The 21,969-nt window shown below is 31.5% G+C and overlaps 1 protein-coding gene across 1 annotated transcript; it reads right to left on the bottom strand.

The window, feature by feature from the left end:
• Positions 1-168: 168 nt before the first annotated feature.
• LOTGIDRAFT_233338 (hypothetical protein) lies at positions 169-21,855 on the bottom strand (the record flags this gene model as incomplete). Its single annotated transcript, XM_009059167.1, has 44 exons — positions 169-276; positions 521-557; positions 1,183-1,258; positions 1,679-1,756; positions 2,307-2,388; positions 2,900-3,143; positions 3,377-3,528; positions 3,952-4,073; positions 4,421-4,505; positions 4,954-5,013; positions 5,346-5,459; positions 5,744-5,833; positions 6,290-6,374; positions 6,537-6,606; positions 7,219-7,323; positions 7,966-8,050; positions 8,410-8,518; positions 8,934-9,063; positions 9,535-9,726; positions 10,048-10,164; positions 10,705-10,831; positions 11,204-11,280; positions 11,560-11,649; positions 11,916-12,015; positions 12,548-12,650; positions 13,292-13,405; positions 13,640-13,728; positions 13,882-14,015; positions 14,660-14,821; positions 15,375-15,553; positions 16,003-16,090; positions 16,349-16,418; positions 16,685-16,771; positions 17,067-17,178; positions 17,605-17,699; positions 17,907-17,960; positions 18,150-18,192; positions 18,667-18,788; positions 19,041-19,145; positions 19,677-19,858; positions 20,124-20,199; positions 20,620-20,708; positions 21,013-21,153; positions 21,789-21,855. 44 exons carry the CDS (start codon positions 21,850-21,852, stop codon positions 259-261), a joined length of 4,554 nt encoding a protein of 1,517 aa, XP_009057415.1. The 3' UTR covers positions 169-258.
• Positions 21,856-21,969: the final 114 nt, after the last annotated feature.

Here is a 21,969-nt window from a genome sequence, read left to right as displayed (position 1 = left end):
CAGGACTGGTTAATGAAGACAGGCAATGCCATGTTGTGTTCAATGAGGGAAATTGGGCCAGGACCATGGCATTTGCCTTCTTTTACTTAACCAATCATCTATCAACTTTCCATAGAACTAATTATAGAAGATTCTTAAACTAATTTGAGCATGTGATTCCTGAAAACTATTGTATAAATATTATATTTATATATTGCATACAGTATATATTTACATGTACAATGATCATTGTAAATGTTCATGAAAAAGTCTAACTTCTCAGGATGCTTCAGTTTTCTGTAACAAGAAATGAAATAACACAAATTTAATATATTTCTATACAGTACTTCTGGTAAAAAAAAAAACTGTCAGGCTGTATGAGATATGCAGGACATTTACGAGATAACTCAAACTTTGAGAATTGGACTGGGTTATTTATCCCTTTTGAGAGCTAAAACTTAATTTTAGCCAAACTAATAACAATATCATCTGTCGCAGTAGGTTAGGGGAAGAAGAAATGACAATTGTTAGTAAAACTTACCACACTCTTAATATTCCATTTTTTTGGTTTTGGTAATCTGTAACAAAATAAGATCCTTATAATATTCTCAAACATTAATACCTATAGTCTGAACAACATAAAAAGTTTTTTGAATTTTGTCCATTTTTTATATGAGAATTAGAATATCAGCCTCAAAATAATACTGTTAGTCTTAGAATGTCTTTGTGTTGATAAAAATATAAACATGAGCAAAATTTTGGACTTTTTGGATGAAATTTCTAGGAGTCTTTTCAATGTAAACTTACAAAAATTATATTTTTATCAAGACAAAAACATTTTAAGACAGTAAGTCCCATTGCGTTAATCATTGAAAATTTCTTCAGATGTGATTCTCTAAGAAACTTAATATCTAAAAAGGAAAATATTAACCAATTTTCCTTCGTTTCTAGGAATATCTCTCGAGAGGTCCATTTTTATTTAGTTTCATTTCCGGGATGTTGTTTACTCATTACTTTTTCACCCGATTTTCTCTTGTCCATTGATTTTCCAACTTTGAGACTTAATTATTCAACTATTTCTGCAGTTGCCCATGAGGTTATCTATTTGATTCTAAAAGTGAGTATTCACACGGTTCTATCTGAATTTTAGCTAGCACTATAACCTTTTCTCATGTCCCATACTTCAGAACACTAAAAACTTACGGTCTTTCTGGAGACATCAAAAACACAACATCATCACTATCAAATTCTGGTTGTTTAGAAATTTGAAGAGCTGATTCTGAAATATAAGAAAGTTATACATTTGGTATCTGTGTATCAAGTCGTGCAAAAATCCATTACAAGAAAAGATAATGCAAGATGGACATAGCATAAGGATATCCTCACACCATAGCGATTACCAGTTACGTATGGTTGTGAATAATGAAAATGAAAATTGCATGAAAGTTATAATGAAAACTTATGACTGCTTTTCTTTTTTACAACTGGTGATCGCACATGGGGGTGAGTGCACCTTTACTGAGAAGCAAGGAAGATCAATAAATTTTCAGAAAGGGGGAGTCAACAATGTAGTTATAATAATAAATGAATGACTTAGAGAGAGATATACTATCGACTCTTCTACTGCTGATAGGCTAATGAAGGAGAGTAACACCATGAAGTGTGCAATGCTGGAAAATATAGAAGCCACAATACTTACCATCACTACCTTCTATAGGGGATAAGGGTATCATTGATGTATTCTGATCTATAGCAAAGGTTATATTTCCTAGAGCTCCTACAAAATAGAAATTTATTTAACTTACAGAATAGTAACTTTGGATGCATCTACATAAAAACACATAATCTCCAAGACCGACATAGAAATATAAAATCTACTTAAATCAATTGACATGTCAACAAAAATGAATAGAGTTTTATGTCCTAATTATTGCACCTTTTGGGTTTATGAAGATGGGCAACACCATGCAGTGTATAATGAGAGAAATTTTGTCATGATTAGCCTACTCGTTATTTTTGTCCAACTGTTGAATGATCACAGGGCCCTAGACCTTCAGGTTGGCAGGCAAACATCCACTGAGCCACATATGATCATGATAACAAAAATTCTAATTTATTAGGCATCAGATATTAATGTAAATAAGTGTACACCAGTTTGACAGTTTCATCAAAATTTCATTGGCATCAGAATTGATGCACCAATTGATGCACATAATAGGATTATACACATGATAGACATGTGTTTAGGGCAATTGCTCAAAAAATTCAACTCTGAACGAGATCTCATCTGTATATACATGCATTTTCATGTGAGAGTATGTACATACCTGATGGGGTACTAATAGCTCTTGTTACACGATGATTTGGTGTTTTAATAAGAATAGTTGCTGATGATGTACTGGAAGCCTCCTAAAATAGAAAAATTTCATCATCTTCCAGCACAATAACTGAACAAGTAACAATTCTTCATTAAACAAATGATAACTTATGCTGCGTTCAATTCATGCCTTGAAAATGGTGATAACGACTTTCTTGCAAATCTGAAACTTTTGCGCAAAAGTGGAGACTTTAACTTTCTAGTTAAGATAGACAATGAGGTTTTGCAGCGGGAATATGTTTTATATTCCAATTCCAAGCTAACGGCTTTAACATCGCTGACAGAGAAAGTGAGTGTTACACAATAACATTTGAAGTCTCTGCTATTTTTACACAGAGTCAAAGTGAAGGTGGAAGAAGTTGTGAAAATCTATGTTGACATTTTTTTTTAGGTCTTTCAAGAGAAGTAAATATGAGAGAAACCCAACACCGATAAAAATTACCCTGTTTATCAAACGCGGTCCCATCACATTTGATCAAAATTTACTAATGAAAAAAACATTCATGGATGTTAAATCCAAATAAAAATAACAAAGTTACTAACATTAGTGTTGCTTGAACTTCCAATGGGATCTTTAGAATTTTCATCAGCCCAAGTTACACCAGACTTTCTCCTTTCTTTATCACTAACTGGTGTTCCACCTTTACTCTTATTACTGGGGGTTTTTCCTTTAGGTGTTTTCTTAGTTTTACTGGGTGTATTTCTAGCTTCCTTTAACTCTTTTAATCTCTCAATATTCTTTTTAGCCGAATTCAAAATGGCTGCTGACAACAGTGGTGGTCTTGGTCTGAAAGTTGTAATAATATTTATGCCATTTAGAAAATTAGATATATATAATCTAATACATAATGTGTACATGTATATTGAAAAATAAGATTTTAATCATACAATATTGGCAATTTTTTTTTAAAATCCCTGGCCTGCATCACTCAAAATCTAAACATTATCTAGACCAAAGTCAGGTTTGAATTTGCAGACCTTCATGGATTCAGAGGCATAATTTGGACAATGTCAACTTACCCAGTTATTTTGTCTTGTTTAGGAGTTCCTACAGTAGATGTCTGAGTTGTAGTACTGTCAGTTCTAGAAGGACTGTTAACAGTGGTGTCTGTATTATTGTCACTGGAAGGTTCTGTTACTATGGTTACAGGAGTAGCCACAGGTGTACCAGTCTGAAATAACCATATTATTATATAGTGATGGTATTCTTATACCTCAAACAAGGTTTTTAAGAAAGAAAAACATAAACATATTCAAATGTTAATTCTGGTCATGTAGGCTTGCACACTCCAATATCAAAGTTAAGACTTTTTTCCCTTGACAATTACATGAAAATGACATCATGAGTCTACATATGATGGACAGGTTTGCCATCCTTTCGACCAATCATACCTTAGTCTCAGAAACAGGAGTTTTTTATCAGTAATATTTAGTGTTTACAGCTCTTTTATTTTGAGATATTTTTCGATTTTCGTGTATTTCTAGTGAAGATCATTTGCATATATTCAAGACCAAAATCAACCCTCGAATATGGTGAACCATGGACTTTACCTACTTGAGATACAGAATTCATAATGTAATTTTAAGCATCTTACCTGGCTAGCCATTGGTATAGTATCTGTTGTTATATTATTACTTTCATTTTCCTGTTGTTCTTCAAATCTTTTTATATCAAAATTCAATTCTTTCAATAGCTGTTTATCACTTGCAAGAATTTCTATAATGGAACATACAATGACATTGTTTTCAACCAGCCAAATGATGTCACTTCAATTTCCAATGAATGAATGTCTTACTTTTTTGAACCATTTTGGGATAACGAAGTAAGGTAATGCCATGGAGCCCTCTCACAAAGCCTTTTTTTTTTACATCTTCTCATACAATCATTCCATCCCACATGATAGCCTTTAACATCCAGTCCCTCTTTGTCAATGTATAGCTTCGAACACTTGAGTCAGGCATCGTTATAAAAAATAAAGAGGGGACAAAATGAAAAACTGCCTGATTCCATTCTAACCTTCTAATATCAAAACGATTCATTACATTGATAAATAAAAAACAAACCTTCAATTTCTGTTTTAAAATCTTTCATTAAAACTTGTAAATAAATCATGAGATCTTTTAAAACTGGTGATTTTTCCTTTTCTAGCTGTAATATAATTTATATATGTGTATTTATTTTCCATTGATAAAGTCAATTTATTGTAGACAAATCTAATTTCAGACTTTTCTTTTAAAAAGTGTACAAAATAGCTTTACCAGATTTTCGTTACATTTTTTAAAATCAAACTCTGAAGTAAGATTTGTCTACAATAAATTAAATTGTCTTGAAATGAAAAGGGAATAACAAGTCTTACTTTGCTTCTCTTGGTGTGGCTAATGAAGACAGCCAATGCTGCATTGTGAAATGAGTGAAATGAGATATATTTAATGTGCACTGCATAGTCTGTAGCACTGAGATAGAAAAAATCCAATATCCAAAATCTCAACCTATCAAGCCCCAGAATATCAAATTGCGAAAAACAACCTCTGTAAGCAACTTTCAAGACACGTCCTAATAAATCTGTTAACTTTGAAGACCTTTAAATTGTACTTACTATATATTTTAGTGATGTAACTATTGGTACAATATTTTCTATTACATTTTTCTTAACTACCTAAAATTTATAAAACTTGATATTAATTAAAGCAATTTTTCACCACAAGATGAGCATTCAATTTTTCTAATTTGATTTATCTTTGTATTTGACAAGAAAAGCGTAAAAAAAAATTGTGTCTAGGGCAATATACCAATATCATGATAAATACTGGTATAGGAATTCATAACATTAGTTATATTATTATCGCCTCATTCAAAAATACCAAAATATTGCCAGATCTTGATATATAATAATCAATGCAAACTGCACCATAAAATAATTGTCCAGATAAGTTCATCTACGCAATTTTAATAAAGATTGAAATAATAAACACATCGGAAGACAAATACCTGTGTTATAAGATGTTTTTTAGCAGTTGCCAAGACAACGGCAGCCATATCTGGTTGTTGCTCATCATCATCTTGTGCTGTCGGTTTAGCTTTCATACTAGATATCTTTATTTCCTGTAAAAAAAAAAAATGACCAGAGCTCTTGCTGATTATTAACATCACACAGTGTGCAAATTACCAGGAGAGCAGCATAAGCCTGCTCTTTTCGATTTTCAACTGTTGAGAGATCTTTAACCTGCCCAGCACTATAGCCAAGACCTTTAGGTAAGCAAGCCAGAGTCTAACTTTGGGCTTTACTATACCAAAATGATTTCTTCCACACTCTTTCTTCAGCAGAAACTGTTTAGCTACATCTGGTCTAAATGTAAAAGTCATATAAAAAAAAAACCTTGATTTACCTTGCTACTCAAAATAGCTAATGAATCTTTTAATAACGGTAATGATTTCTCATTCAATGGTAAAATATTATCAACAACACCACCTAGTATCTGGAGAGAAATAAAATATTATTGAAAGATATTATCTGTACGACTACCTTTAAACTTTTAGTCTGACATTTAGGTCATTTGTTCCTCAACCCCTTCAGAAGCTCCATTCGCTTTTTTTAATTTCAACCTCGACAGTTGTATCCCCTATTAAATCAGTCTGCCCCTCCTATGTATCCTCCCCTATGTATCTATTTTGTAAGTCCTAACTGCCTCAAAATGAATACTAACTCATTCTAATTAAACTAGACAAAGCCCTTGTTCAGTTTTTACCAGTCTTGGGAGGCAGTTTAATGGTCATATATGCCAAATATTTATAATTATTCAAAGCTAGGTAGTTGGAATAGTGAAAAAAGATGAATTACTGAGGAAAGATGATGAAATGACATAAGATTCCTAGCCTTCTGACCAGCTGAGCTGTTGTCTCATCATGAAAGAAATAACAATGGGCATACTTACATCTTGACAGAGTTTTGAAGTAAGTTGAAATTTGTGCTGATCATTTGTGTGTTCTAACATAAATAAATACAACTTTAATCTCTTACTGAAAATAAAGATGAATTTTTTTTGGAATAAACATATGAAAACAAAATGGAATTTAATGAATCTTATTAAGTATTATAAATTATTTACAATTTTGTCCAATTAAATAACTAAATGCGTTTTCTTTTTAATAAAATCTTATAAAAATATAAATTTAAATTACCTGGCAGCATGTTCACCTTTCATATTAAATAATGATTTCTCCCGGTCCGTCTGTGTAAATTTATTGTAAACTGAAATACAAACATACAATTACAAATAACAGGCAAGGTAATATACACCAACTGGCAGCTTTGATTTTGAATAAAAATATTTGGCAGTACAGTAACAATTACCAATATACAATATTCAACCTTCAGTCTTACACTATTGAGTTCTATGGCCATACTGAATAATATTATGAGGTTTTGTCAAAATCCAGCAAGAATCATGCCTTTTAGTGTTTTCGTCTTAAAGATGGGTTCCCTTATTTTCAGTTATGAAAATGAAAATGCTAATACTTATATGAATAGAAAGTAGAGGTGTTCTAATGACTTGGAAAAATACCAGTTTGTCTCACATGTCCATAATTAATTCATAATTAGCGGAATGACCAGTAGAATTCCAATGAGTGATGGATCAATAAAGGTCAAAAATTCTCTTTTTTGTTTATCCAGACAGTACATACATGGACATCTATGATTGGTTAAAACTCTTAATTTTATGCAATAAGAACATAATGAAATGATTAAAAATACATGATAATTAATTAGAAACGCCAATTAATCAAATAGTTTGCTTAATTTGACACTAAAAAATAAGGAAACCCATCTTTAAAAAATAAAATAAATAAATAAAAAACTTACCTGAACTTTCAGTGTAACCATTAAAGTGAAAAATACATTCAATAAAATGATTAAAGAACATATTAGGTTGTCTATGTAGTAAAATATTGATCATACAGAACTCAGCTACAATACAAAAATACATACAAACAAATCTTGCAATGAAATGATTCAGTTATATCACTTTTAGTTCTAGTCCATATTTTACCCAAAGAAATAGACTTATGCTACGTTCGATACCACTCGTGAAAATAGTGTTTAAGACTTTCTCGAAGTGCGAAAATCGTGCGCAAAACTGGAGACTGTTCGGACGATAATCATGACTTTGTAACTAAAGATGGACAGCCAAATAATGTAAGCCATTTTTCCATGAGGTCAAGGTGAAGGCTGTAGAAATTGTGAAAATGGGTGTCGTAAATTTTTCTCTATATTCACGACTTCCTAAAGTAGTAAATACGAGAAAAACCTACTATCGAATGGAAATTCACAACATTAACCCTGTGAACACGGTAATCACAAGAGGTATCAAACGCAGCATTATTTATAGGTCTAATTTTAACAAAAATTTTGTGTTTAATGGCCATGGTTTGCCAATTTTGGGGGTTGATTTGGGTCTTGAAATTGCATAATCACTTCAAACTAGAAATTTCACTTTTTTTTTTTATTATTTTTCTATGTGGTGGTGTAATAGAAAAGACAAGTCTTCATTTTAACATTCAATTAAATGCAAGATTTTTATAAAATAATGGAACAGGTATAAAAACTTACCAAAATCTTGAATATCTGAGTCTGAGTCTAATAATGTCGTAATAAATCTAAAGAATAAAACTCCTTTCCATTTGATAAAATCTTCCTGCAAAATAATTTATAATAACTTGTAAGATTGTGATAGGAATTATTATTGGGTTGCACTATCCCACAATTCATAGTTGATATTTAGGATTATGCATGACATGCTGTGATTGGTTGAAATTTACCTCAACATTACATGACCTTGGTATACACCTTTAAAGATTACAATAGAGATCCACGAAAAATAATAACGTAACCAAATTGTAGTCTTGTTTTAATTAGATTGTCTCTAGTTTTTTGATGTCACAATATGGACAATTTCCCCTAATTTGTGTTATTTTCTATAATATTTAATGTAAATCCAAGGCACGAACCAGTAGTCAACAATGAGTTTGTCTACGATTAAAATAGTTACTATACCTGTAGTAAACGTGTCAGCAATGTTAAAGTTTGTTTACGAATCAAAGGAGCCCGATCTTTAAGACAAACAGCAATATTTGGTACATAACTATCAATTACAGTTGTATACCTGAAACAAACAGAAATATTGTAAAATTTATCAATAGTGATCCCATTTCCAAGTACTGTCACGTGGAAGAGGGAGTACAAGCTAAGACCAATAAGAATTTTGATGAAGTTGAAAAATGACAACAACAAAAATAATGAAATGCTATACTAGTAGCTCAAATAAAGTCATCAACTGTATTTGTTTATGTACTTAACCTATTACAGTTAATATAACTAACCATCACTACAATATTATTACTAATCAATTACCAATATACCAAAATGATGTTGGTTTCAGCCAAGTCAAAGAATTTTGAAATATATAAATTTTACTGATAATGAATTTTTTGTCTGTTATTTGTTAGGGGGAAATATAAATGTTTTTTTCACAGGAAGTGTCTTTCTGAAATTGTCGAGAAATATTGTAATGTACTTACCTTATACACAAATCACACATTATAATAACAATATTATTACGTAATACTATATCACTACAGGTCTCTAATTCACGAGCTAAAGCTGGGATACATTTCTTAGCTAGTCTTTCATTTTGTAAAAGTAATTTACCTACAAAATCATAAATCATTTTTTAGTTCCACTATTTAGGGCCAGACATGAAAATTTCATTCTGACCAATTATTCACCATGACAAAGTCAAATTTGCTAGTTTCTATACAACGTTGAAGCATTTATGATTCTATAAAGAAGTTATACGATGCCCCACAATATAGTCAAGCTATATGTATTAGTTGACCATATTAGGTGTCACATTAGGACACTGACAGCATCAATTTGCACCATTCAAATTTTCAATCAAATGTTTGTGGTTCCTGCAATTCCACTTAAACTTAGCCTTTGGTGACGTCACTAATTGTGATAAAGGATATCTAGCTGTTAATGACGTCATCAAACTCTTACTTTTAATGAAATTGCAGTAACCTTAGACATCTGACCGAAAAATTGGAATGGTGCAAATTGATGCTATCAGTGTTCCTGATACAGAAAAGATTTAGAAAACCTCTTTAGAAGTTTACTTACCTAGTGTGATAAATGCAAAGGTGCGAACTCTATTTGATGTATTAAAACCTTTAAACTGTGAAAATGGTTGGGAAGGAGGTATTGCTTGCTGTGTACCCTGGGAACTTTGTGATGAGTTCTGGGAAGAGTTTTGAGAGGAAGTATGTGAAGTATCAGAGATTTGAGAATGATGTTCACTGGGTAATTCACTTCCTGTAAAAATTTCAACAGTTTTATCATTTATTACTAGATTACACTTGTACTTGATTGGTGATCCAAACCTTTAGTACATGAATGTAAAATTGCGCCATTATTTTGATCTTTAAAAATCCGGAAGACTAGACTCTTTTTCTACAACATTTCTTCTGGCCTGGCCTGACGTGATAGAGGGGAACTGGGATTAAAAAAATCTTGAAAGTCTATTGTGACCTACATCAGGATTGAAGCCTGGAGCTTAAAGTTAGCAGGCAAGCTTCAAACTCCTTGAACCACCATGGCTCTGTAACTAGATTCAAATCATTAACTATACATTACCTGCTACTATACTTTGTACTAATAAATATATACGTTGTGGTGTTTTAGCAGGACAGAGTTGAACTATTTCTCCTATAGTACTTAAATAACACACTATCTTATCTTCATCTACTTCACCTACAGAAAGTCCAACAAGATCAAGCAAAGATAAATTTGATAATTTCGTAATATGACATTACAGCTAAAACATCAACTTCCATAGTTTAACTTGTTTAATCTGAAGGATTACTTTTGCTCTTTCTACGAGCTTCACCTTATACGCTCATACTATGTTTTATGTATTCGGCCCAATGATGGTTGTTGGGATATAAGGATATAAAATTTTTCAATTTGTATCAGTGAGGTTGATTACTTACCTCATATTCTAATTGATCAAAGTTGGCCCAACCCAGCTGTTTTGATGAAAATTTTATATTTGACACAAAAATCGGAACGCCCTTCTAAATTGCATTTGAGTCGAATTGCGGAAGAATAATCTTATTGACTTCATGCTCATATAGAATAAGTACAATATCTTTGCTCATATACCTAAATCTCCACATTCAAAAGTAGCTCGCCTTCCAAACGAACAAATTGGTATACATCATGTTGGCAGCATGAAAGGAATTCTTAGACACGGAGAATGTCAAGCAAAGATTTATCTAGAAATGTACCCACCTTCTAATTTGTCTTCAAATATAACTTTAGAAAGATATTCATCACAAGATTTTAACAGTTGTACTCCCCAAGTTTCTTTCTGACTTCGTGTTGTATCTCCTTCAGATGTAGCTTGACATTCACTCAACTACAATTACAAACAAAACTATTAATGACTTCAATGTAGAACAGTGTTTTCCAAACCATTTTCAACTCTTACATCCCACAGCAATCATTTAGACCACTCACACTCACTTTCACTATGAAACTAACCTTTGATAATATTTTAACTATGAAACTAACCTTTGATAATGTTTAAACCTTTGATAATATGTTTAACCTATGACACTAACCTTTGATAATGTTTAAACTATGATAATGTTTAAACTATGACACTAACCTTTGTCAATATTTTAAACTACGAAACTAACCTTTGATAATGTTTAAACTATGAAACTAACCTTTGATAATGTCTAAACAATGATACTAACTCTTAATAATGCTTAACTATGACACTAACCTTTGATAATGTTTTAACTATGACAGCTACTAATCCTGGTGGCGAATCAAATCTTTTTAATCTGTTATTCAAATCATCTACAAAAAAAAACCATTTCTATTTACCAGCTCAAGTATGCAACTTCTATATATCTGGTTACCCTTATCAAGGTAAGGCGTGCAGTCTGGAGAATAGTCAGGCAGTAGTCTATATAAGCCATAACACAATGAACATGAAGGTTTGGCAATATAAAAATATATTTTGTCTATCATCTAACATTATTATGACAGACAAGTTGTCAGCCACCAGTTAGCTGATGCAAACGTATGTACCGATATGCAGCGGTCATTACAAATAGTCTTCCATAATATTCTCACCTATCATATCTAGTCTAACAGTAGATAACAGATGTTCAGCTGTATAGCATATTACATTTAATACTCTTTCAAACGTATCTTCTTCTTCATCTACAAAAATTACACAAATAACATATTTACAGATTACAAATTTAATACATGATTTACACAAAAAGTATTCTGTACTTTCAGTTATCCATGAAAAATCATATTTTTTACAGATTTGAGTTGGTACAAGTAATTGTACATGTATGTTATAGTATTGGCTCATTTTAAAAATATAAGCACTAGCTGTTACCAAAACGGCACACATATTATTTTCCAGTCAACTTTCTCCCAATATACCATTATACACATTATTGCAAATGAAAGTTTACCTTTTAATGACTGTGAATGTTTTTCCCAATAATCGATAACAAATTGTGCATTTATTTTGGGTACAAACTGGGCTATTATATAGATTAATAACCATGCGCCCTGAAACAAAAAAGACGTGAATCAGAATTCATTTCTGTACTTCAGTGGGCTAATACATTGTAGAATTCTGCCATGTATGATCAAATACAGTACACCATATAGTTTGCATAAATTTAGTCAAAATCAATCTAATTCAAATTAGATTAAAATTTCATATCTTTTTTGTTTCTGATAGTTTAAGTCTACATTGTAATCCAAGAATTTAAAAACTGTCTCAAAGGTAGCATTTTTAACCAATCAAAGCATGTCATGTAAATCCTGTTTCCACAATACCTTAAATCCGGGTTCTGCATAACACGCTTTGATTGGTTAAAAAATACTACCTTTGGGACAGGCCTTTGGTAGAAACCTTGTTATATTACCATGGAGACAAAAATATCAATTTCGGATCGTTTGTATAAAGAAAGTGTGTTAAGGAGTATCTATGTAAAATCTAAAAGATTAAATTCTGTGGTAAATCAAAATGCTATTTCTATTGCTCTGTTTAATTTTCTAAGGAATACTACAAGTGTACCATATCTTTAAGAATTACCTTATTATTTTCAGTATCAATATGCGTCTCCAGATTTTTCATGTATGATAGCTTGATCTTTTTACTTCTAGCTAATGTTTGACAGGCAAGCTGTAGGTAATGTCTATAATAGAAAATAAAGGATTCATACATCGAAAAGAGTTGATTAGCAAAAATATGCTCAGAAATCATGGGAAATAATTTATCCACCATAAGGAATTTGACAATATTTCGGAAATGAAATGTCCTAATAAAGCAGTGTGGAATGAGGGAAATTTTGCCAGGAAAGCAGCATTAGCCTACTCTTTTTGATTTCTAAATGTTGAGTGCAAAGCTTGTAGGACATAGGGCCTCCATATTTTGTTCCATCCAAAGGACAAGAAGCTATTTCAATGTCAGTCCTCCAACCTGCATCAATATTACATTTCATAGACTAGACAAACTGTTTTACTATTACCAGTTAAAAAGCTTGATATTTGATTTATAACACTAAAGTAGTTGACACTTATTTTTTGTATAATACCTCAAATCAGCATGTTGGTCTTCAGTCAATGTTGATATCAACCCCCACAATAATCTGTGACCTTCATCTGTGGACCTTGAAGACATAATATTATATCACCATCTGATCTGCAGGATACTCTAATTGCATTCACTAATTCATACTAATTTGCTTCATAAACTTGAAAGTAGAGACCACAATAATGATACTGTTAATTCTAAATTCCCTTTTTGACATTGAAGCACAAAATTCTTAAAACTAACTTGTGATAGGTTGTCAAGTTTCCAAATATTACATCTTCGACTAATTCACAACATTTATCTTGTAGAGTATTCTCTCGATCCATCACTAGAGGAAGGGCACCATCTAACCAAATTCTAAAATAATTCAAATAATACACTTTTGAAATAGCAACGAAATAAACCTTTGTACATGTTAATATTAAATTTAATAGTATACTGTGTAATATACCATTAAAACACTGTATAGATTGTTGATATTACTCACCCTTGTACATCTTTATTTAATGGTATACTGTGTAATATATCTGTTTAACACTGTATAGATTGTTAATATTACTCACCCTTGTACATCTTTATTTAATGGTATACTGTGTAATATATCTGGTTAAACACTGTATAGATTGTTTTCTTACAGATAAGGAAGGATCACAACATCTCTCGTTAATCATGATCAAATTCTGGAATTGATAAAAAATAATATTGCCTACACAGTACCGAGTATTTTCTTATGGGGGTTTTTTTGTGGGTTTGTATCCATGATGAGACAAACATGTTTTGCATTTCATGTTCTGGATCATTTAATATACAACAAAACAAAAACAATATCTCACCTCTTTTCTGAAGTTTGGTTTCTCAAACAAAATGATATTTTGTAAGGCTTGTACTGCAGCTTTTCTTACACCAGCATTTTCATCACTAGATCTTCTACGCAGCATAGATATCACACCTTCATTATCTGTTAAATCTATGGAAAACAATATTGTATATTAAACAATGCTGCCAAATATTCAAGAATGGAGCTTCCAATTTCTTTGCGGAAATCTATTATGTATGACATATATAGGGAAATCAATGATACTTGATACAGTTACTATAAATAGGTGTATCGATTCAAGATTCCTTCCTTAATTACCAATACCTTTAAAACATATGGTACAAAATTATTTTCAATTTTTGATTGAGTAACAGATAGAATTGGTGACCTCATTAAAAGATGGGTTCCCTTATTATTATTTATAAAAATGAAAATTCTAATACTTGTATGAATAGAAAGTAGAGGTGTTCTAATGACTTGGAAAAATACCAGTTTGTCTCACATGTCCATAATTAGTTCATAAATAGCTAAATTAGTAATGAATTACCAGCAGAATTCTAATGAGTGATCGATCCAGAAAGGTCAAAAGAGATTTTTTTGTTTATTCAGACTGTACATACATGGACTTCTAATTCTTAATTATATGCAATAAGAACATAATTATATGATTTAGAATACATGATAATTTATTAGAAACATCTATTAACCGAATAGTTTGCTTAATTTGACATTAAAAATAAAGAAACCCATCTTTAAGCAATATTTTGTTTTAATATCAACTAATAAATTCTTACCTGGATTAAAACCAGGTGTTAGCTGAACACCAACAAAAGGTGTAAAAGGAAAAACTGTTCTGTTTCTACTAGTAGAGGTAGTATTTCCAACAGTAACATTAACATCACTATCTGAGGGAGTCACTAGTGGTGTCTCATTCTCTCCATCTTTACTTATACTTTCTAGGAGAAAAAAGCGAAAAAAAAATTGAATTGAAATGAAATTGTAAAGAATAATACCGGTAAACCCAAACTTATCTAGAAAGTTACTCACTTTTTGCTCTTATCATCATTGGCTAAATTTTCTATTCAGTTGCTCACTTGATGGTGATCGCGAAATTGTGTATCAATACTTGATAACTCTCGTTCCATAAATAAGTGTGGATTTTTAAAATTATTTTATCATATAACAATTTTTCAACTAATTTCTATCCCATTACCTCATATCGCGATTTGTATCGTATCCTGCGTGACCATTGTATCGGGATATGTATCATATAGTGACCCTTGTATCGGGATCTGTATCGTATCGTTACCCTTGTATCGGGATCTGTATTGTATCTTGTCTCTTGTATCAGGATATGTATCATATCGTGACCCTTGTATTGGGATATGTATCATATCGTTATCCTTGTATCGGGATTTGTATCATACTGTGACCCTTGTATCGGGATTTGTATCATATCGTGGCATGATTGGTGATACACAGCACTAGTGTATAAAATTAAATAAATACCTGGAGTGATTCTGGTTTCAACTCTATTCTGTAAATCAGGTGTAGGTATCAAGTGTGGGGGATGTTTTTGGCGGCTGGCATTTGCTCTTGGTGTAACTATCTCTCTCATAGCTGATACCACATCAGTATTCAGAGATACAAAACATTGTGAAAATCCTAATATAGCTTTAGACCGAACCCTGGAAATTAAAAATTTACATATATCTTATTGATTATATCTAGATTTTTCCTGAAGACACCATCATTTATACATTTTTATGTCACTAACATATTAACCAATCAATTGCTTCATAATAATTTAAATTTTGATCAAATCTAAATATCTAGAAATTTGATTGGTTAATCAGAAATCGATTCCAGTGATCGACCAATCAGATGATGTAGGGATTTCATGAAACTTGCCACCAATTAGAGTTTCCACATTCTGGAATATGAATTGTCAGCCTTATTTTGATTGGTTGTATTACATTTCGATGCTTTTCAACCTGAAAGTCCCTCAAACCTGCAATACAGATATCAGTAAACCTGGTTAGCAAATTCAAATGCACTACCACAACATATTGTATACCTGGATGTAACCTAGATTTGCAGAGAAACATAAATAGATCGAAACAGTAAATATACTTACGAAGGAGATAAATCTGAACATCTAGCTAATATAACACTCATTAATGATTTATGTTTGGTTATTAACACTGTTTCATCATTCACATCATCTATAATACAAAGTCGGATTTTAGCTGTACTTACAGAATGTCCCAGATGAAATTTAAAGGAAGATGTAAAACACCATTCATTTTATTTCCAGATGGAATTTAGAATTTAAAGTCTTATATATTTTTTCTTTTCCATATTAATTATACTATTGTATTGATAAGGAATCGCAAAGTTTTGTCAAAAAGCAAAAGTGGACAGAACAATCAACCAACTGATATGGATGATGACAAGTGATAATATACTTTGGTTTAGCCTACCTATAGATTCTGGTTCCTTTCTTCCTAATAACAAAGTTACAACTTCTAAAGCAAATATTCTGTGACTCATCTACATGGAAAAAATATACATGATTTTCATGAATGGCATACAACTTTTACCTTCTTGATGTTTCACTGTTAAAAATGTATTGATGCCTAGTCATATAATTATTTCATTTACTTCAACTGACATAATGATACATATGATACATGTGTTTAGTAGGAGATTGTTTTCCATTTTGTAACATGTTCATCATACATGATACATGAATTCTATTCCTTTCGTTGGATAAGAAAAATAATTGGTCCAGTTCAAATAAAAGGAAATATCTTTACCTTGGCATGTTGTGAAAGCTTAAGTAACCATTCTAATACTTTAGAGTAGGATGGAGCTGGGAAATCTTGAAGCAACGTTACTATAGCCTGAAATTGAAGACAGATTTTCCTTCATATGACAAATGGAAATGTCACTAGGTAACATGACAACTCTTGATTTTGCCATGTTTTGGACGAGATTTTGATTAACGGAATTCTCTTGCTTGAATGGATCATATTCACAGGTTTCGAGTCCTTCATAAAAAAACAGTATTTCTGACTAGTATGAAATCCTCTCTCCCAATGCTCAACAGTAAATTGGTTTTTGTAAATATTGTGAAGTATATATGACTAACTAAAAGGTTTAATTTAACATAAAACTTTGAAATAAAATGTTTCGTACCTTGGCAACAGTCAACCTGAAATCTGATTTATCTAAAACTTTAGTACTCATATGCTGAATTAATGTGCTTATTACTGGTATAGTAGTCTCTCCTCCAGTTTTCATTATATATCTACACAAAAAATATACACATAATTCATTCTCATCACATAGTTTGGAATAGTGATCTGTTTCATTGCAACAAAAAATCTGATTTTAGGAAATTCAGTTATCAGAGCAGATGCAATAAATGAATTTCAAAATTGATTTTTTCATTTGACCACTCAGGGAACTGAAATCATCATCAGTTGTACCTGATATCCCAGCAAGAATTGTGCCTTTACGGGTTTACGAGCAAAAAATTGAACACGTTTCAAGAACAAGGGCAATAACTCATACTAAACATTTTTCAATTCTTCTGATTTTCAATAGGGTTCATCCTTGGGTGATTACGAACACTTACATCAAGTTTCATTGAAATCCATCCAGAATGATGCCTTCAAGAGTGTTTACGAGCAATTGTGGACGGATGGACATGAAAATATATGGCTTAACTAACCTGAGAAATTCTACTGTTTGATCAACTATTTTGGTATCAGCTCTAACTACTGATTTACCAGCCATCAATAGATTAGGCAGAATATATTTACACACCTAAAATAAGGAAAAATAGACAGTAGGTTTGGAATTCCTTAACCTTTCAATTTCAGGTTTGATTTACACCCACGGTCAGCTAACTGACTGATCAGGGATGGGAATTCAGATAGTGAACAATGACATTTGGCTGCAGACAAAACTTAATAGAATAAACAGATATGTCTGCTGTAGGTCAATGCACCAGGAGATAAACTGTTAACTTACCGCTGTAAGAATAGTTATATTAAGACTTGGAACTGTACACATTAAATCTAAACACTAAAAAATAACAAAAATAATAATAAAGAGGATTTCAAGAGAAGCTTGTATGGTAACTTTATATCACAAGAAAGTTATTTTATCATTGTTAGAGGCAATATACCTCAAAATTTTCATACCACACAAGAAAGGTCTCAAAAGAAGATAGTAAAAATTTAAAAACTTTAATAAGTAGTCTAAGGAACTTACTCTGTAAGCCAAGCATGGCACCGACATGTTTTCTATAGATGGCCTAGAAAAAAGATTACATTAACAGTAAGACATAAGCAGAAATAATCTGTTAATTTTCTTTATTTATGCAAAAAACTTCGATGTGTATTCAAAATTCACAGGGTCTCACTATCTTCACAATGTCAAGATATTACTATCTTCATAATAGGCTACCTTGTTATTGTGAAGATGCACAGCTACATGATTTCATAAAACATATTTCAAAAAATGAAATGAATGGAGTTTTACGTCCTACTTTTCTGCACTATGTGAGCTAATGAAGGGTGCAATGAGAGGAATTTTGCCAGGACAGCGGGATTAGCCTGCTCTTTTTTTCGATTTCCAACTGTCAAGGGATCTTTAACATGCACAGTCTGTTTCACTCGGGCCTCAGTTTATTGTCCCATCTGAAAATATAATTAAAAAAAATATGATATGAACAGAGTTACTAAATTACATACTACTTTCATTAATCAGTTGAAAAAAACTAACTTACCATGAATAAAAGTCAACGTCCACCATTTCCTGTCTTGTTAACTGTACAAAATAGGATATCAGTCTGTGAGCTGTAGAATATGAGCTCTTTAAAGAAAATCCTTCAAATAAGTGAGTTAAATCCTGAAATATAATTGATGCCCTTTATATGAATTGAAAATTATTTTTTTGTCATCTAAAGATGATTGGTCACTCATTCACTCAATTCTGCTGGTAATTCTCTTCTTATTAAGATAAATATGAATTAATTATGAACATGTGAGACAAACTGGTATTTTTCCAAGTCATTACTTTCTATTATAAGTATTAGAATTTTCATAAATAAAAATAAGGGAAGCTATCTTTAGGAATATAAATGGTTTAGTCTCAACTGACCTTCAACAAATTGAGTAATAGTTTCATTAGCCTGTTGACTTGAGATGGGGTTAGCTCCTCATCAATATCATCATCATCATTAATAGACACATCCTCATCATTATTCTAAAACAGAAATCATTATTTTGAACCAGAAATCATCACAATCAATTTATGATACCTTCTCATCATTTTCTAAAAACTGAATTTATCACATCATATACAAAAAATCATCATATCAATATAAAGTCCTACATCATTATTCAAAATCATCAATCTATGATACTTTCTCATCATTATTCTAAGACAGACATCATCATAATCAATATATATATAGGTCCTGATCATTATTCTAAAATAGAATCACTATCATTATTTAATACATCTTTATCATTATTCTAAAACGGAAATTGACATCATTGTGATAGCAACTGTTGTCAGGTCATTTGTACAAATCTACATCTATTGTACTTTCTATTTAGTGCAAGGTCTGGTAAGTGGAGTCTAGTTAGATTAAAAATATGTTTCTTGAAATTCATGGCCAAAATTGATAAAAAAATTCGGGAGTCTCAAATACCATATAAAAAGGAGATAGTTTTTTTTTACCAATTTTTGTCCATCTGAGACACAGCCATAGAATGAATCCCTTTTACTTACCAGTGAACTGTCTTCTTCAGCAGTGTTCTTTCTTTTCCTCTTTTTCTGACCTTTTTTCTTCTTGCTGCCACCACTATCAGAACTAACTTTACGTTTAGTAGAACCAACATTATCAAAGAATTTTAATATTTCCACACACTTGACAATGATTTCTGGATGAAAAACTTTAAAGGCTCCACTTCCTATAAGAGACCAACCAGTTGCGTGATAATCATTGTGTCTAAACCTTTGATGTTAATCATTATACATATATCTTTATGATAAAAGCTAATTTACTATAAATAAATTAGCAAGGGCAGACTTAGATTTCCATCATCTCTAATGATGTGTTTACTATTTCCATTTTTAACAGTAATGATTATATCTCACACTGTACAATGCATTAAACATAGCCTGTTGACTGAGTGCACAAATTAAACTTCTTAACCACATTTTTAAAATACTTACCAGGAAGAGCTAATAATTTGATATAGACTGAGGCTGCTAATATAGAGGCTTCTTTCATAACATAGTTAGAATTTACCTACAAAATTTAATAAGATTTCAAGAAATATTTACAATAGAAAGTAAAGTAAATAGTAGAATAAGGTGAAATTCACAAATGTAAATCATCTTTTTGGATCTAAAATGAAATGGGATAGGAGCTTTTCATCTAAATTTTCTGCATACGATTTCCACAATGGGTTTGACAAAAACTACAACAATTCAGCAATATATCTATCCTATGTGCATCACATCAAATAGTGATGGGTGCCAACAAGCTCGCTTCCTATTTCCCTATTATACTTTCATGGAGAAATACAATCATAGGAAGCTACTTGTAGTACCGATACCAAGATCAAGCAAAGAAGAGCCTAAAAAAGGCATGTTTTTGAGATAATCTTGTTGCTAATTATTCAGATAATTTGTTATGAAATAATTTGTGTGATAAATAAAATCTCACCTTGGTACCAATGTCTAGTAGATAGTATAATAATACTACTGTAGATTTTAATGATATATCATTATCTACCAATAAAGTCCATAGTCTCCCTACAAATATAGAGGATTTATAACTCTAAGAGACCACAGATGGAATTGCCCATGGGCCTTTGTAACTTTTTCAATTAAATAAGGAGACACAATTTTAAATAATGGAACACAATTTTATGGTATTACACTACTCCTGCTATTGTACACAACGGTTCAACAATTTACACCATCATCATCCTCCATATCCCTTTGAATGAGAATACCAGAATTTGTATCTGGGACTTGAATAATTCAAGGTATACATACTTTTACATAGGATTTGATATAACTTAAGAAATATTAAATATTAAAAATGATATTCTACCGTCTTTTTCCTTCACTAATAATTTACAACAATCTTCTAGCTGTGAAATATTATATCTATCATTACTAACTATAGTTACAGTTTCCTCTGGTATTTCACCTAAATCTGTAAAATCTGCTGTCCATACATCTTTCACCCAATCTGAAAAAGTATAAGAACATAATTTAAGTATGGTATCAATTAGGGTAGATACATAAAAACATGTATTGCACGCACCTTTCAAGAATGCTTGAATCATTATATTGCAAATAGCTGTCAACCTCAATTAGCATTAGAGTATTATCATGCTAGTAAAGGGAAACAGTCTACAACTATATGACCCAATCTTTTTTCCTCAAGTATAAGTCTATCTAACTGGAGTGGGTCCAAGGCGTCACCAAGACACAGTTATCATATGACATAGTTATCTCATAACAGGAATCTCCGAATCAGACTGTCATCCTTCAAGATTGAAGTTATTGAAAACATAGTGATTTATGTCCTATCCAGATCTATTCAAAAAACTGCCAGTCACATTGGTATATAAAAAAGACTATGTCTATGGTTCTCAGGAGAGGTGGATATTGTCTATACAGCAACAAAATAATGTCTGTTTATCAATTGTGAAGGCCAAATAATTATTTATGAAATAGTGTTCTTATTGTGACACTTCGGCAGTAGCATTATCCTACTTTAGTTTAACACAATGACACTGACGGTGACACTGCCGAGGTCACTGCCCCACATTGTCAATGATATAAAAATGAATCTGAATCATGTTGATTTAGTTGACAAACCTTGATTGATTGAATTGATTGGCAGAGCTGAAAAGGCTGCAATAATACGATCTGAATCAATCATTTTTTAATTTTTGTTTTCCAAAACACCGCCAAAACACCATTTCCGGTGTAATTCATAACAAATCACAGCGACATCTGTACATTGACCACGCCCTATTTAGTAATGATTTTTGAGAAA

The sequence above is a fragment of the Lottia gigantea genome (genome assembly GCF_000327385.1).
Source record: "Lottia gigantea unplaced genomic scaffold LOTGIsca_38, whole genome shotgun sequence".
In the NCBI taxonomy this organism is placed as follows: Eukaryota; Metazoa; Mollusca; class Gastropoda; family Lottiidae; genus Lottia; species Lottia gigantea.
Note: the sequence above shows the minus strand (reverse complement) of the source record. Positions and strands in the feature narration are given on the sequence as shown.